This window comes from Leopardus geoffroyi, chromosome C3 (genome assembly GCF_018350155.1).
Source record: "Leopardus geoffroyi isolate Oge1 chromosome C3, O.geoffroyi_Oge1_pat1.0, whole genome shotgun sequence".
NCBI classification, from domain to species: domain Eukaryota; kingdom Metazoa; phylum Chordata; class Mammalia; order Carnivora; family Felidae; genus Leopardus; species Leopardus geoffroyi.
The window spans coordinates 73,688,464-73,703,234 of NC_059338.1; the positions used below are offsets into that span (position 1 = coordinate 73,688,464).

General features: G+C 45.9%; 1 protein-coding gene across 5 annotated transcripts in view; it reads left to right on the forward strand.

Annotated features, from left to right (window-relative positions):
- Positions 1-12,049, forward strand: part of AGO2 (argonaute RISC catalytic component 2) — a 112,882-nt gene extending 100,833 nt beyond the window's left edge. For all 5 annotated transcript variants that reach the window (XM_045453553.1, XM_045453557.1, XM_045453554.1 and 2 more), the window contains one exon: positions 34-12,049. In XM_045453553.1, the coding sequence (XP_045309509.1) occupies positions 34-142 (109 nt within the window). In that variant the 3' untranslated portion in view covers positions 143-12,049. The remainder of the gene's footprint in view (positions 1-33) is intronic.
- The last annotated feature ends 2,722 nt before the right edge of the window (positions 12,050-14,771 follow it).

Sequence of the window (14,771 nt, forward strand, 5' to 3'; positions counted from 1 at the left end):
GCTCTCTCTCTGTCTGTCCCCCCGTGCCCGCAGTGCCGAAGGAAGCCATACCTCCGGGCAGAGTAATGGGCGAGACCACCAAGCCTTGGCAAAGGCGGTCCAGGTTCATCAGGACACGCTGCGCACCATGTACTTTGCTTGACGTGTCATAGTGTTTACGATGGTGTACGGAGTTGGATTCACATGAGACCAGCTACACTCAGACCAACAGATGCCCAGCCCTTCCGTGACAGCCAGCATCGAACATGAGACGTCATCGATTTTAGTAGATTCTCCATCTTCCAGAATGCCTTCCGTCCCGGATTTCAGACTTGGATTTTGAACTGCAGACCTGTATGAGACCCCATTGTCGTAGGAAGTATGGTTTGCCAAAATCTAGAAGCTGCTTCTTAAAATAGAGTCCCGTGTTTCCTAAAAATCTCCTAAAACCAGTCTATGAACTCAGGGCTTTAAAACATTTTTAATTTATTTGGTCATTCAATTTACTTGTTTTTAATACATGATTCTCTATGAAATTGATGGGCTCAAACTAGCTGTGAACGTTCTCAGAGAGTGGAAGCAAAACACAGAGCACGGCAGTGGTTTTAAAGCCTTGAGCGTTGTGACGTGGTCGCTGACGTCTACACCAGAGTGACCCAATGCGCTCCTGACAGGGCTCACACAAGCTCTTCGGGGCCGAGGGCAGGTGGCCCGCCGAGGCGCCCACGGGCGTCTCGCTCTGTCACCACCCGCCTCTCACTCAGCTTGAAATAAGGAGCGGGGGCAGAAGACGGGCCATGTGTGTTTACAACATTTATAGGTCCAGAGAGATTGGCAGACAAGTGCCATTTTAATAAAAATTTATTTAAAAAAAAAAAAAAAAGAAAAAGACAATATGCCGACAGTCTAATCGTAAGATTTGTCCTATAGGACTGTGACATTTATTTTCCAAAGTTTCTAAAGAATACGGGTCTGTGGTGATAAATACAGTACAATCCTTTTTCACTGTTATGTCTTTAATGTAAGAGAAAAAATATATATATCTGGTTTGCAGTATTAATGTGATAGGTAGACGCTGTTTTTTCATTTTATTGACTATGGGGTGCTTATTGTGATCTGTTTAGCATATCAGGAGTGTTTTGGAGCCTGGAGACTGGACCGCCTCGTGTGGTTCTCGCGCTTACGTACAGGAGTATGCAATTGACTCAATGTGACCGCGACCCGCCTTCCCTGCGTAGATTGCGTAGCCTGTACCTTGGGGGGCACCGAGCGCGCACGGCAGCTGCTCGCCGCCACCCCACCTCCCGCCCCCGTGTGTTGCTCAGCCGGTTAAGCACAGATGGAATGTACTTATTCTTCCATTCCTGGAACAGGTCCACGTGTCGGAGTGCACTTCCCTCTGCGTCTGGTTCTCTGTTAGACGAGTCTCGTAGGATCTATGCACTGAAACGCGCAGAGAGCCGTCGGCGGTGGCTCCCCGTTGGGCGCGAGGCCAGCGGCCCGCGACGGAGCCTGCCCGCGGAGGTGGCGGACGCGGGTTTGCCAATCTAGAAACCGTCACACTAAGCGTGATACCACGGACAACTCCGGAAGGGTAACAGCAGACGATTCTGTGCTAAGTGGGCTGTTTGTCCTCGTAGACAGTTTTTAAAACAAATCAAATCCACGTTCAGTGTAGAGATCCGGGGAAGGAGACGAGCCCTTCTCCCCCCCCCCCCCCCCCCCCCAGTGCTGCTTTGTGCTCTGTAGGTTTACCCCTCCCTGCCGACGGCCCTCCCCGGACCCCCTCCCCGACACTGACCTCTGGCCCTGTGGTGGGGCGGGGGTCCCGATGGGCTGCCTCTTGCTGGAGACAGCACCCCCACCTCCATCCTTGTCTGCTGGCTCGGAGCGGGGAGGGGCGACCGCAGGCGGGGCTGTGACGGACACTCGGCCTAGATTTTGGCGGCGATGACAAAGGGGCGACTATTGTTTGTGAAGATATATACTCAGAGTGGTGTGTGCGTGCGTGTCTGTGTGTGCATGTGGGTGTCTTAGTAATGGCGTTAGCCTTTTCTTGCTGTATCTTTTTTGTTTTGGGTTTTTTTTTGTTTTTTGGGTTGGTTGGTTTTTTTTGTTATTTTGTTTTTTGTTTTCTTTTTTTTTTTTGTTATTTTGGTCTTTTTAAACGAACAGAAGCCTCTGCTCTAAGAAATGTTGCAATTCCCTGTCCTTTTATTGGCAAGTGGCACTTTCTCCTATTTTCAGAAGGATACCAATACACTCTTGGCTTAAATTACCAGGAGCATCCAAGCTAAGGAGGGAATCTCTTCACTAATACACCTTCGAAATCTGAAATTAGGTTAGTTTTCAGCCATGTTTAGGGTCATCTGGAACCGTGTGTCTCAAAGGCTCATTTCTGTGACCTGCCACAGGGTCCTGGCGGTCAGGGCAGTGGCGGGTGCTTGGTAAAAATGCAGACCCCTGAATCAGATTCTCCAGAGCTGGGCTGGGGGTCTGTATTTTGTACCTTCAGCCGGGATTCCGGGGCTGCCTGAAGTCTGAGAACCCGTGATGGAGAACTTTCTGAAGAGTAATCTCCCTCGAGCACCGAGGGCCCAGCCCAGGGGAGCCCTTTGGCAGTGCAGGCAGGTGCCTTCTAAGCTAACGCCTAGGAAAGATCACAGGCTGACGGAAAATTAGACCTTTTTTTTCTTTAATCATTTGAAGGCAAGGTGTTCCTTTTCGTGGGCCATAGTACTTCGAGAAAGGTACTTTGTACAGCCCTATGCTAGTTTTATAAAACCTTTCATACTAAAAGCATTAACAGACCAAACGTCTCCAGCTGGGTTAGCTGCATACCTTTGTACACATCTGATGATTCAGAATTCAAATGGCTGTAGTTACAGTTTCTCAGGTAAATAATTGTTTTCCCAAATTTCTACCAATCCCCCATTATTAGGATCAGTTTTGAGACAGCGTGAAACCTCAAAGTGCAGTAGACTAAGTCTGAGCCCTGTTCACGTGGAGCCAAAAGGGGCCCTCGCCCGTCTCTGTGCTTGTACCCCCCCGCCCCTGGGCTACCTCGGCCCTCGTGGCCCCAGATTCCCGGGGGAGCCCCGTCCTCCGCACGCGTGCGGTCACTGGAGGCTCGGGGCCCATGTGGACTCGAGTGGCATCTGCTCGCTGGCTTTGCCCCGCCCCACTGTTAAGTAAGGTGTGCCTTGCTTTAAGCAAACTGAATGTGAAAATTATGATGTAGAAATCTGGATTCATTAAAGAGGAAAACTAGGATTCATCTCGTCTCTTTCAAAGAGGTCTCCCAATGAGATTCTTAAACTGGTACTCTTCCTAGTGGATTTTAAAATGTTCGCTTTAAGAGAAATGACTGTACCCCCCCTCCCTTCCCCACTGTTCTGCTCGCCCCGCTCTCGCCCTAGTGACAAAGCAATGAAGGAAACCCCGGGGGAGCCGAGGGCGGCCGCTGCTTTGTGCCCGTGCCCCTTGGGGATGCTGAGATTCCAGCCTGTTTGTGTGCTACAAGCTCAGAATTGCCTAGTGCGGATACGTTATTGTAAAACTGGGCATACCTGTACTTTTAGAAAGGGACTGTTTGGTTTGGGAGTTGAGAAATCTTCACACACACACTTTTGATACGTTATAGGATCTGCTTTTACTTTTTAACGTGATGTCGCTTTCTGGTGGTGTTCTCACACTCCCGTGGATGAATGTTTGCACTCTAGAACCACAGGCGGCCCCTGGCCCTCGGTGGGTGGGGGTAGGGGGGGGGGGGCTTGCCCGAGAGGGACGTGATGGCAACGGAGTGATTTCCCTGCTCTTTTGAGGTTGGCCGGGGTCCCTGCTCTGACTGATATTCACCCTGGCTGCGGGGTGCTCATTGGAAAAGACCGTGTAGTTCAGTTCCTGCAGCGGGGTGCGGGGTAGTTTTACTGATGTCGTATTATATGTTATTTTTATTGTTGGTAAATGCAAATGTTGCTATTTATTTTTTTTCTTTCTGCTCTGGTTCGATTTGGCCGATGTGGATATCCCAGTGCATGTGGTACCTGATGGATATGCTAGCAGTTTCTTTCCCCAACTTTTATAAATTGCCTAATGTTTACCTGCAAGTTTGCCGGATGATTTTATTTTTGAAAGCCACAAATGTAATTTTTCTGGATGAATTGTTTTTCTTATATATGCAGCAATGTAATTTTACATTGATCTGCAGGGTGATTTAAATTTTATTTTTACAAGGCAGTTTTTCAGTCAAATTATATATTTGATACAATATGTTAAGGGTAGACCAGCCAAGCGTCCTGCAGTTGGGACACCAGACTGTCTCTGGGGGGCCTGGGGGGCTGGGACGGCTTCTCTTGGTTGTTTGGCATCATGGAAGCACTTGGCTTGGTTCGTGGAGCCGTCAGGATCTGGATGTACTCCTTCAACGGGACTTTGATCTGTTGGACAGTTAAAAGGATTTTTCATGGGCATTTTCCTACACCTAAGGCAGTTCCATTAGGAGGAGCTTTAGAAGTTGACATAATCCAGACAGTGGACAATCCCAGTGGCCCAGACAAGCCATAGAAATTTCCCTGTGACCTCTCTTTGACTCATCTCTCACGCTCATGAGAAAAGGAATGTACAATAAATAGAAACTTCCTCAGTGTTCGTACGCCTCACTTTCAGAATGCAACTAGTTTATTTATATTTTAAGCCCTTCCCCAAAGTAACCAAGAATCTTCTCCCTCGAGCTGCCCTGCCTGCGGGTTTCGGCTGCGGTGACGTTCTCTTCAGTGTGGACACGGTGCACGTGTGACTTTGTAATGGGGCTGTCTGTGTTACACACACACGCTGACTCTTTTGTAAGGAAGATTTTCAACTCAGAATAATTGCACTGATTTTTTGACAACTTCCTTTTTATTATGTCCAACTTTGCATCTGCTGTACTTGTTTGAAATGATTGTAAATAGACGTAGGGCCGCAAACGTGATAGGAACGCGACGCGTCGCTTTGTTGTAGGGTACTGGCACGTTTTCAGTATTATGTGTTAGAATCGCGTGGACTTCACTCTGCCTCTTTAGCCTTGTGTCTGCTGACCATTCATGAAGGACAAATTAGCCTCGTTTTCTTGTTTTCCAGAAAGGAAGTTTGCAGTTTATTGAAAGGAGAGTATGCTCTCCCGTTGAGGTCTGAAGATTTAACTTTAAGAGGGTTAATTATAAATCCTTTGAACGCTCTCTTTGGTCTAATTCCTGGTTGTTTTTCATGGCTCCTTAAAGCATTTTCTTCCAGTTCCATCCAGCATCTGACAGTTGGGATCAGAAGCATCTGTGTGGCCAATGTTGCCAGAGGGTGAGGGCCTCCCTCACTGCTCTTTGGTCAGCCATCATTTTAAAGCCATGAGATCACTGTTGTGTCAAAACCGTCATTTGTGGCTTAGCCCATCAATGCTGGAGAGACCAGAGATCCAGCGCTGTTCCTTTATGCCTTGTGACGTTGCTAGATGAGAAGTATGTGCTACAGCCCACAGCCCACAGTGTGTAATCGTTTGCGGTCAGGCTACCCAGTAAGACACACACGGAGCTTCTAGACCCAAACCAGTCACGAATGTGTGTCAACGTAGCGTCGATGCCATCATGGTGCCCTCCGTAATGCTTTTTTGGTTATGTTTTGCCATTTTATTGTCTAAAGTGAATGTATTGGCCTAGCCAAATCACTACAGAAGGTGGTTTCTGAATACCTTTTAGTTTAAAAAAAAGTAAATAAATGCAGATAAAGGCTACCTCTGAATTCTCAGTAGATTCGTGTTTGCTCTTAAGCGTAGCTATCCACACTGAAAATAGCCAAAACGTTGCCTGAAAAAACCGAATTGTGAACATCTCTCTCTCCAATTCTGGCTTGAAAATGCGTGTGCCATACTGTGACCCGTGGGCAGTCCCCTCCTCCCCCTCGGAGGTAAGAGAGGCGGGCCGGGACTCCTCGGGGCTGCCCGGCTCCGTTTTAGGACTCTAAGCGGCCAGCACGAATGAAACGGAAGAGCCTCCCGCACCGTCCTCCCAGGCTGGCGGGAGCGCCTCCATGCGGGGCTGCGTGCAGCGAGACCCTGAAGCCGCCTGTGGTCCTGGCCTTGTGCGCTTCCCTGTTTGTTGTGAGAAAGCACTCTCTTCTCTGCTTCACTTGTGAATGGGTTGAAAATGGCTCCCTCTGCGCTCTCCTCCCTTTTTATACGCTCTGTAAAATCACAAAGGTGCTTAAACACCGACTCTTGTGCAAAAATAATCCATCTAAAGTGGCTGTGTGGTCGCAGGAGACAGTGCGGGTCGTGATCGGCCTTTGATCTTGGAACCTTGAGTTATTGTCACTCCCTACTTAAAAATGATCTACGGTTTAAAAGCAAAATGTTCTGTCCGAGTCCAAGGCCCTTTGTTTGACCGGACATAAGGGCCCACAGCCAGCATCTTGAAGTCGGAGTTCCCAGGGCCCCCTGGGTCATCTGACGCTAACTCGATAACTCGCAGGCAGTCTGTCCTGAGAGTCTGTCACCTACTGCTCTGAATAGCCCTCCCTGTGATTAACCACTTTGCTGCCAGAACGTCCTTTGCCCACACGCTGCCGTGGGTCAGTCGGGGTCGCCCTCTGCCCTCTTCACCTCTTGTCTTTAGGCTCGTTAGGTTCTCTCATCTTTGGAAGGTCCGCATTTGCTGCAAGACCCCTCCGTTGGTTTGCTCTTAAATTCTTGAGGGACAGGCGGGCGGTTTTGCGGGAACGGACGTCTGGGGGCGTGGAGGTTGCTCTGCTCGCTCACCGGACGCTCATCAGATGCTGACTTTGGTGCAGAGAGGTTACGCGCGTAACATGACCTGGCAGTTTTTGCCTTTAGCACTGTCGTTTTGGGTTTTGATGCTTTTCTCGCTGCGCGGCGTGCTTTAATCCTGAAAGAGCTAAGTGTCCTTTGCGGTCTTTCTACGAATGTTTTGTAATGGCGCGACTACACTGTTTTGTAGACACAGCCCTCCCCAAGATGCGTGGGCGCTCAGCACGGGCACCCTCAGTGTCTGCTGACCTGCTGCTTCTGGAACTGCTCAGGCGCTCTGGGTTGGCCTTCTCTTCGACCAGAATCCCATTCAGGGCATTTTCAGGGGACACCGCATGGCAGCCCACTCTGATTCAGTAATGTGAACTGTTGAACTCAGATCTGCCCATGAGCTCTGTGCATAAATGTCTCCAGAATCCCGGGGTGGGCCTCTCCCGCCATTTTCACGTTCATGAAAAATTATTTTAAAAGAGGGAGCTGAAGACTACTGGTGCTTTTGTTAACACTTTTCTCTTACTGGTTGATGTGAAAGAGTTAAAGCTAAAACACCAAATATTAACTCTTCCTCCTCAAGTGTCTCCAGGAACTAGATGTTGAGGCCACCCTCGTTAAGCACCTTCTGAATCAAGGTCCTTCAACCCGTGAGTTGATCCCAAGACCAGCCTACACCATGAGGCCAGGGGTGCGGTGCAGGCCAACTGCGTGGCCCCTTGGCACCACTTGGCAGACCTCGGTGCTTGTGTTGGGGAGCCGAGGCTCCTTTGAACTCTAGAGACTTTGGGGACAATCTGGGGGGGGGCGGGCGCGGGAGAGGGCAGGTCCCTCTGACCCAGGAAGCGGGTGGCACCAGGCCTTCCTCTGGTCTCCCTCGGTACCAGACTGAGCATGTTCTGGAAGACCCAGTCTCAGCCTCTGTGCCTTTAAAAGTCCGGTCCTCAGTGTCCTTTTGGAATCGCATTGGGGCTGCGTTTTCATTGGGAAGTAAGCCTGGATCATTCCACAAGTCAATCATTGACCTTCTGCCTTTGAAGCTGCGTTTGCTCCTCAGCTCCTGACTTTGTAAACTGTGATGCCCGTGCATACTGTCTCACGTCGGAAAACGTTAGGTTCTTGTAGCCGCAGGATTTCCTTTCCAAGTCCACGTCCGCAGCGGGGATTCCGGGAAATGCGCGCAAGATCCATCTCTTTTAGTCAGGCATCGACCATAACCGTCAGCAAGACCTGGTGGTTTTGTCCCCTTAGTTGCTTGACAAGACTATTTAGTGTCATGAAACTAGATTTTTAGAAAAGGAATTGGAATCGTGTCTCTGGTAAATTGCGTGTGAAGTCCTCAGACGTAAGGTGCTATTCAGTCCTACTGTCCTTCTCTCGGGATGCTTTTCGTTAGTGTTGCTCTGTTTTGTGTGGTGTGCGGGGAAGCTGCTGACTGGGGTGAGCCGTGCATATAGGACTCCCGATGCTGACATACCTAAAATGCAGTTTTTATCTCTAACTCGTCCAAGCCAGGTTTGGAGCAGTTTCTTGGCTGATGGTCTAATGACAATACACCTTACCCTGTCCAGGATGATTTTATTGCTTTCAAGTGGGGGAAAGAACCCAATGTTATTTATTTTTAAAATGCATAGAAATCCACCCTTAGTGGCTCCTCTTGGCCCTCCCTTCTCCCAATCTCTCCTTTTTGAAAGGCAGTGAGTGGTCTTTCCCTCGGCAGAGGTGCTGGCTGCAGAGGGGAGGACGCATTCAGAATTTCGGATCTTCTTCCAAGGCAAATACACGCGTGACTAAAATCCTGAGAGTATATAGTGTAGCACTAAATGGAAATTTGAGTCCTGAGTTTGATAGTGGATTTTAATGTAGTGGCTGAAGGTATGAATTCATGTTTTGTATCTATAGAGGCAAGTGAGTTTTTACTTTTTAAAAAGTTTTAAGAGAATAATTGTTAAGTTTCTGTGCAGCAAAGTGGCTAATTACTCATTAAATACAAGAAAAGAATGTAGTGTCTAAATCCAGATTTTTCTTACCTCTGATACACTTCAGATTACTTACCTAATATGTATTGAGGGGTTTTAACCCTGAGTTTTATCAACTTTTCTAGTTTTATTTTATTTTTATAAAATAATTGAAAAAGAACCAAAAATGAATTCAGAAGTTCCATAGGTAGATCTTGCCCCTTCTTAATTTTCCCCCCACAATAAAACATTTTAGAAGATATTTTGAATCCAAATGTATTGTGACCATTGAAAGTTTACTATTTTCTAAGAAGCTGAGCAGCTACAAGGGCCTCGTTTCAGGCGGTACTCTGCGTATTGTCTACGGACTGTTTATACCTGTGCGGTGGGTCTATGTGACGACGTCTTGTGCTTGCAATAGAGAAACCGTGCAGTGCTGTTTTGTAAAACTGAAAGTTCCTGTACAAACTAGTATTTATATACATCGGCCTCTCTGTATAATTTCTCATTTGCTACATGAATTGTACAATTAATTATAAAATTATAGTACCTGCTAAATACAATTCGGAGGCTTACGTCCTTGTCTTTTGTTCACCACCATTCCGTGTGTTTTGAGGATGTCCGATGCCTGCATGACGCGAGGTGGTAATGCCACTTTAAATCAAGCCTTAATCAGATGTTAAAATTGTAAGTTTCAGAGTATGCAAAAATATTAGGCAGGGTGGGTTTAAACTGTTCAGATCAAGATGCTATATCCTAAATCAACCAGTCTCTTCTCTGGAGTTACAAAGGGAAACTTTCGGTGATCCAGATCCCTCTCTCGCTCTCTCTGGTCTGGCATGGCCGTTGCCACTGCTCGATGAAAACGGACCATTGTGCATTTCTGTGGCAGTCAAAATGACCTATTCTGAAAGTCTAGAGACTTTTTCAGGGTTACTTTTAAATGTTTGTTTTTTTTCCCTCCAGTCTGAGGTTTATTTATGGCAAATGGAGTGTGATTTGGGCATGAATCTTACTGAACCTGCTCACGTTCTAAGCTTTCTTCAGGTAGTGCCACCTGCCATCGCTTCCGCATAGGATTATCTGGATTTTTGTTTTTGTAAAAGCATCTTAAACTTAGACATAAAATGGAGGGGACCCAGCTTTCTTTACAATGTGGATCTACCTCAGTTAAACAGTTGGGTGCTATTTACTAAGTCTGTCAAATCAAATTGGAAAAAGTAACCAAACAGCAAGATATAACTCCACACAAAGCTTGAAATCATAATTTCCGTTTATTTAATAATCTTTTTATTTATTTTGTGCCTTTTGTGTTGAATCCTAATGCATTGAAAAAATCAGTATGAAATTAAAATTCTTACATTGCAGGTGGGGAGAAAAGCCCAATTGGCCATGGAATTTGATAGGTTGCCCCAGCCAACAAGTAAGGTAGAACTGAAATCCCAACTGCCCTCTTGTGAAAAGAAAAGAAAAAAAAAAAATTACGTCCAAGAGCAAATTAACATTTTACAAACAAATTCCAAACTCTTCTATGCATGTACTTAAAGCTCTCTCTTCATTTTCTGTGCCAATGAAGGGGCAGCCAAAACAACTCCCATGTACTTAACTGTTGCGGGTTTTGCCATCTGTGCCCCTCCCCCCCCCCCCCCCCCCCCCCGCCACCTCTGGCGTATTTTATACATTTATTTCATAAGCAGCAAATGGACTGTTGTCGATTTCGTCTCTCCTGGTGGAGGTGTTGGTGGCCAGGGGGGAGCAGGAGGAAGAGGGGGGTGCGGGAGCCACTGAAGTGTGGGGTGGGCCGTGGTGGGGTGGGGGGAGGCCTGCATTCAGCAACAGCCCCGGGGTTGCCCTGAGTTAGGCAAGCTTTCTGGCAGGTGAGAAAGTTAAGGTAAGAGATCGATGACTTTCCATGCTTTTATATTTGGCAGTTTACAATTCTAGACTTTTCCTACTGTGGTGATCTTTTTTAACTTGTTTGGAGGTAACACAATATTTTGGAGTCTTAAGAATTTGATTTTATACCAATAAGAAATAAAAATTAGGGATCTTTCCTGTAGTGTATAGTTTTACTATTTTAAAGAGATCTCTGAATTTTACAAGAGAACCAACATTCCTTAGTGGCAAAACTCTGAAAGCTGATTTGGGAGGCTTTTTGCTGCAGGATCTCCAAAAAATGGGACGATTCTAGTTAAGTGTTCTCGTTGTTGAGCGTCCATCGGGTCAGTACTTGAGCTCTATTTTGTAGAGTCGCTCATCCTTCGGTATGCTGCATATACAGACCGGCGCCGTTGCACTTTCTCAGTGGTGAGAAACGCCCCGCAATTGGCTCACCAGTAAGCATTCTGTTCTTTCACCTAACAAGAGTACTTTGGGGCAGGTGATTAAATTTATATAGGTACCTCAAGAAAAAGAACCTGAATATGCTGCATTTTGTTTCTTTAGCTTTTGTATGTAGCATTTTGTTTTGCTCTTATCATTTTGTTTAGATCGACGCTTTTTGGACCCCAATAGACTGTTGGACGAGATTTTAAAGTGACTCTTGTCGGGATACAGGATCCTTTGTTTTTGTCTTTTCAACTTCAGTATCTGGTTCAAAGGTCGCCCACCATTAGTGCTACTTCACCCAAATGCACCTGCGAAAAAGGATACCGTGTGTGTAGGCAGACAATAATGTTCCCAGTCCTTTCTGTTCATGCTGCTTCCTTAATTCTTTTCTCCGTGTCATCAAGAGGTTGGATGACTTGTTTCTAAGGTCAGACTTAAACATCTTGGCATCTTAATGGCTTCAACACAGACCTCACAAAATTGCCATTGAGTAAGTAGCATGATCCTAAAGGAAGCGCTGGCATCAGGCAGCCGGATGGATCTGGTCTCGGAAGAGCCAGTCTCCGCGTCTCTCCATCCCCAGCCCTCACCCTCACCCGGCAGGTGGGGAGTGGTCTTGATGGACGAAAGACAAACTGGTGAAGAATGCCAAAGGCTGAGACACTGAGCATCTATTGTCACGTTCAAGCTTAGCTGGGTCCTTTCGAGTTTGTTTTACAGCTTACTAGGTTAAGTAGTTTGCACTATTTTTGCAATAAATTCATGGAAAACCTAACAGTTACTTGTTTTGTTTCTTACTGTGTGTATATAAACTAATACTAAAGTTTGGCATAGTGTTTTTTCACCTCCTTACATAACCCTTAACATGCACAGAATGCTGTAAATCTGATAAAATATGATGTGAATGATATTTTATAAAGTTATTTTGTATGGTGTCAATTTTGTTTTGCCTCATAGTATGTCAGCAAAAAATAAAATAAAATTCCTCATATTTACAGCTGCCTCTCCCAAAGATTTTCAATTACTCACAGATTTTATTTGGGCACTATCTTCGGTACGGTGTAAGATTCCAGGTTTCCAAGGTGGGAGCACGCCTCCAGTGATGGACGTCCAGAGGCCTAGTCTGCAAGTATTGGACCAATTCCTTGAACCACGTATCCAGAAACCCAAAAGGGCTAAGCATCAGTCCCTGAGAATTCGGGTTTGGGGATGAGAGCGACAGGAACGAACTAGAAAAACAAATGCGGTATCTAGGGGGACTGGGGTGTTTCTACTCTAAATGCCATGAGAAAGGATGAAGTCAAAAGCCGCAGAACTAAGCCCCAGGCAAATGCAAGCCCTGAGATCCACACTGTGTGGGAACCGGAACTGACCACATCCAGGTGTCTCATCCTGGTACGTCACAACCCCCTCCACCAGGCTAGGGTAGCACATACTGCTGCAGCTCTGAAGGCCCTGGTGGCCTTGCTGTGGGCTGTTTGTGACTCCCACTATCTGTACCCTCGAGAATATATGCTGTTGGGAAAGGAGGGCTGGACTTAAAGCCAAACAATGGCTGAAAACCCTAGGATACACGTACGTTGGTGCTAAAGCAGGCCAAGGTTTTGTTCTTGTTATTTTCTGATTTTTAAGACTGTATTAATTACAGAGGATGTAAAAATTCAGATGAACATAAAGATGAAAATTTTAAATTATTTATAATCACAACACGGATAGGGATTCTTAAAACTTCTGGTGTATTTTGTTCCAGTCTTTTTTTTTTTCCTTCCCCTTTCCTGACAAAATCAAGATGAAGTTCTTCCCACTACCTCCTGCCTAATGTATCCAGGACCCTGTACTTCTCACTGACTTACTATCTAAAACCACCTACCACTTTTGTGCCCACTGGCCCCGGGACATCTAGCTGCTACTGGAAGAATATAAGAAAATGATGAGAGCTCTATAGTCTCTTAATCGATATGGGCTTCCCTTATTACATTCTTGCTGTTTAAGTCTCACTTTATTGAGTGGCCAGAAGCATTATAGTCACGAACTGACTACAAAAACCTAAGGATTAAAACTGTAATGATGGGGCACCTGGGAGGCTCAGTGGGTTAAGCATCCAATCTTTGATTTTGGCTCAGGTCGTGACCTCCCTTGCTTATGAGATCAAGCCCAGAGTCAGGCTCCCCACTAACAGTGCAGACCCTACTTGGGATTCTGTCTCTGTCTCTCCCCCTCTCCCCTCTCCCATTTACATGCTTTCTCTCTAAAGAAGTAAAATTTTAAAAACCTATGATGGTGAGTGTTACATGAATTAGGAAATAATTTCAGAAAAGCAAGCTGCTTGATTAGGGTGTTTCTGCTCCACAGAGGACAGGGAGCCCACATCAAGAGGAATGGAAGGTTAAGTTAGGAAAACTACAGCATCTACAGCAGAGTAAGATCAGTGTTCGGGGCCTTGAATGCCAAGAATGTACACCACATAGGCGGGGAGAGACGATCCTTTCTAAGCTGCATGGTCCAGTAAAGAAAGTAGTCTGGGATTTGAATCCCATGCCCACCCCCTCCTAGGTATGTCCTGCACTAGTGCCTTGACCTGACCACCCATTCCCTTTGTGAAACGCGGACACTATACAGTTGATGGGAGGATTCGATGAAATGTACACAGTATTAGAAGAGGCTTGGGTCCCGACAGCTACTCGAACATTTCTGACGAGGAAAAGAAAAATCTTCACAAATCTGTTTTGATAATCTGTTACCAGTATAGAAGAGGAAGAGGAAGGAGGCTGTAGACATGAGGAAACCAGTGAGGAGGAGGCTCCTGGATCAGACTGGCACACGACCCAAGGAGGAGAGCTCCCTGAACTGGGTCGGAAATGCTTAGATGGGTTAAGAATGTTCAGTTGGTTGAACACAAACCAGTGAGTATTTTTCTGGGGGATTTCTTAAACAGCATCGTGTCCCGAAGGCACAGATACTAGTGGCCGTGCACGGCACTTAAAGAGATACTCAGAGATCTTTGTGACTTTGGGTTTGATGACAAGTTTTCAGATATGATCAGAAAAGCATGATCCCCAGAGAAAAAACATAAACTGGACTTCCTCAAAATTAAGAACTTCTCATAGAGATATCATTATTTCTGCTCTTTGAAAGATGCTGTCAAGACAAGGAAAAGACAAGCTACACATTGGGAGAAAATATTTGCAAATCACATAATCTAGCAAAGGGCTTGTTTTCAGAATATATAACATTCTCAAAACACAACCAAAAGAAAACCCAATAAAAAGATGGGCAATTTGGACACTTTACCCAAGAAAATACGGTAAATAAGCAAATACTAAGATGCTCAATATTAGTTATTAGTGAAATGCAAATTAAAACCTATACCCATTAAAGGGGCTGAAATTTAAAGCAAAAACAAAAACAACCTACCAAGTTTTGCAGAGGACACAGAGCAAGTGAAACTCCTTTACTACTGATGGGAATCCAAAATGGTACAGGCACTTCACAAGTTTGGCAGTTTCCTATGAACTTAAATACACAATTTCACTCCCAAGTCTATACTCCAGCAAAGGGACATCTTCTGTTCACATAAAAGCTGCACACAAATGTTTCTAGGGCTTTATTTGTAATCATGCTGGAAACAACCCAAATTGGGAATTATGTGTTGGCCTGGGGAATGGGTAAACTACTGTATATCCCTAGCGGGGTGGGGGGCTACACGGCAATAAGGAGTG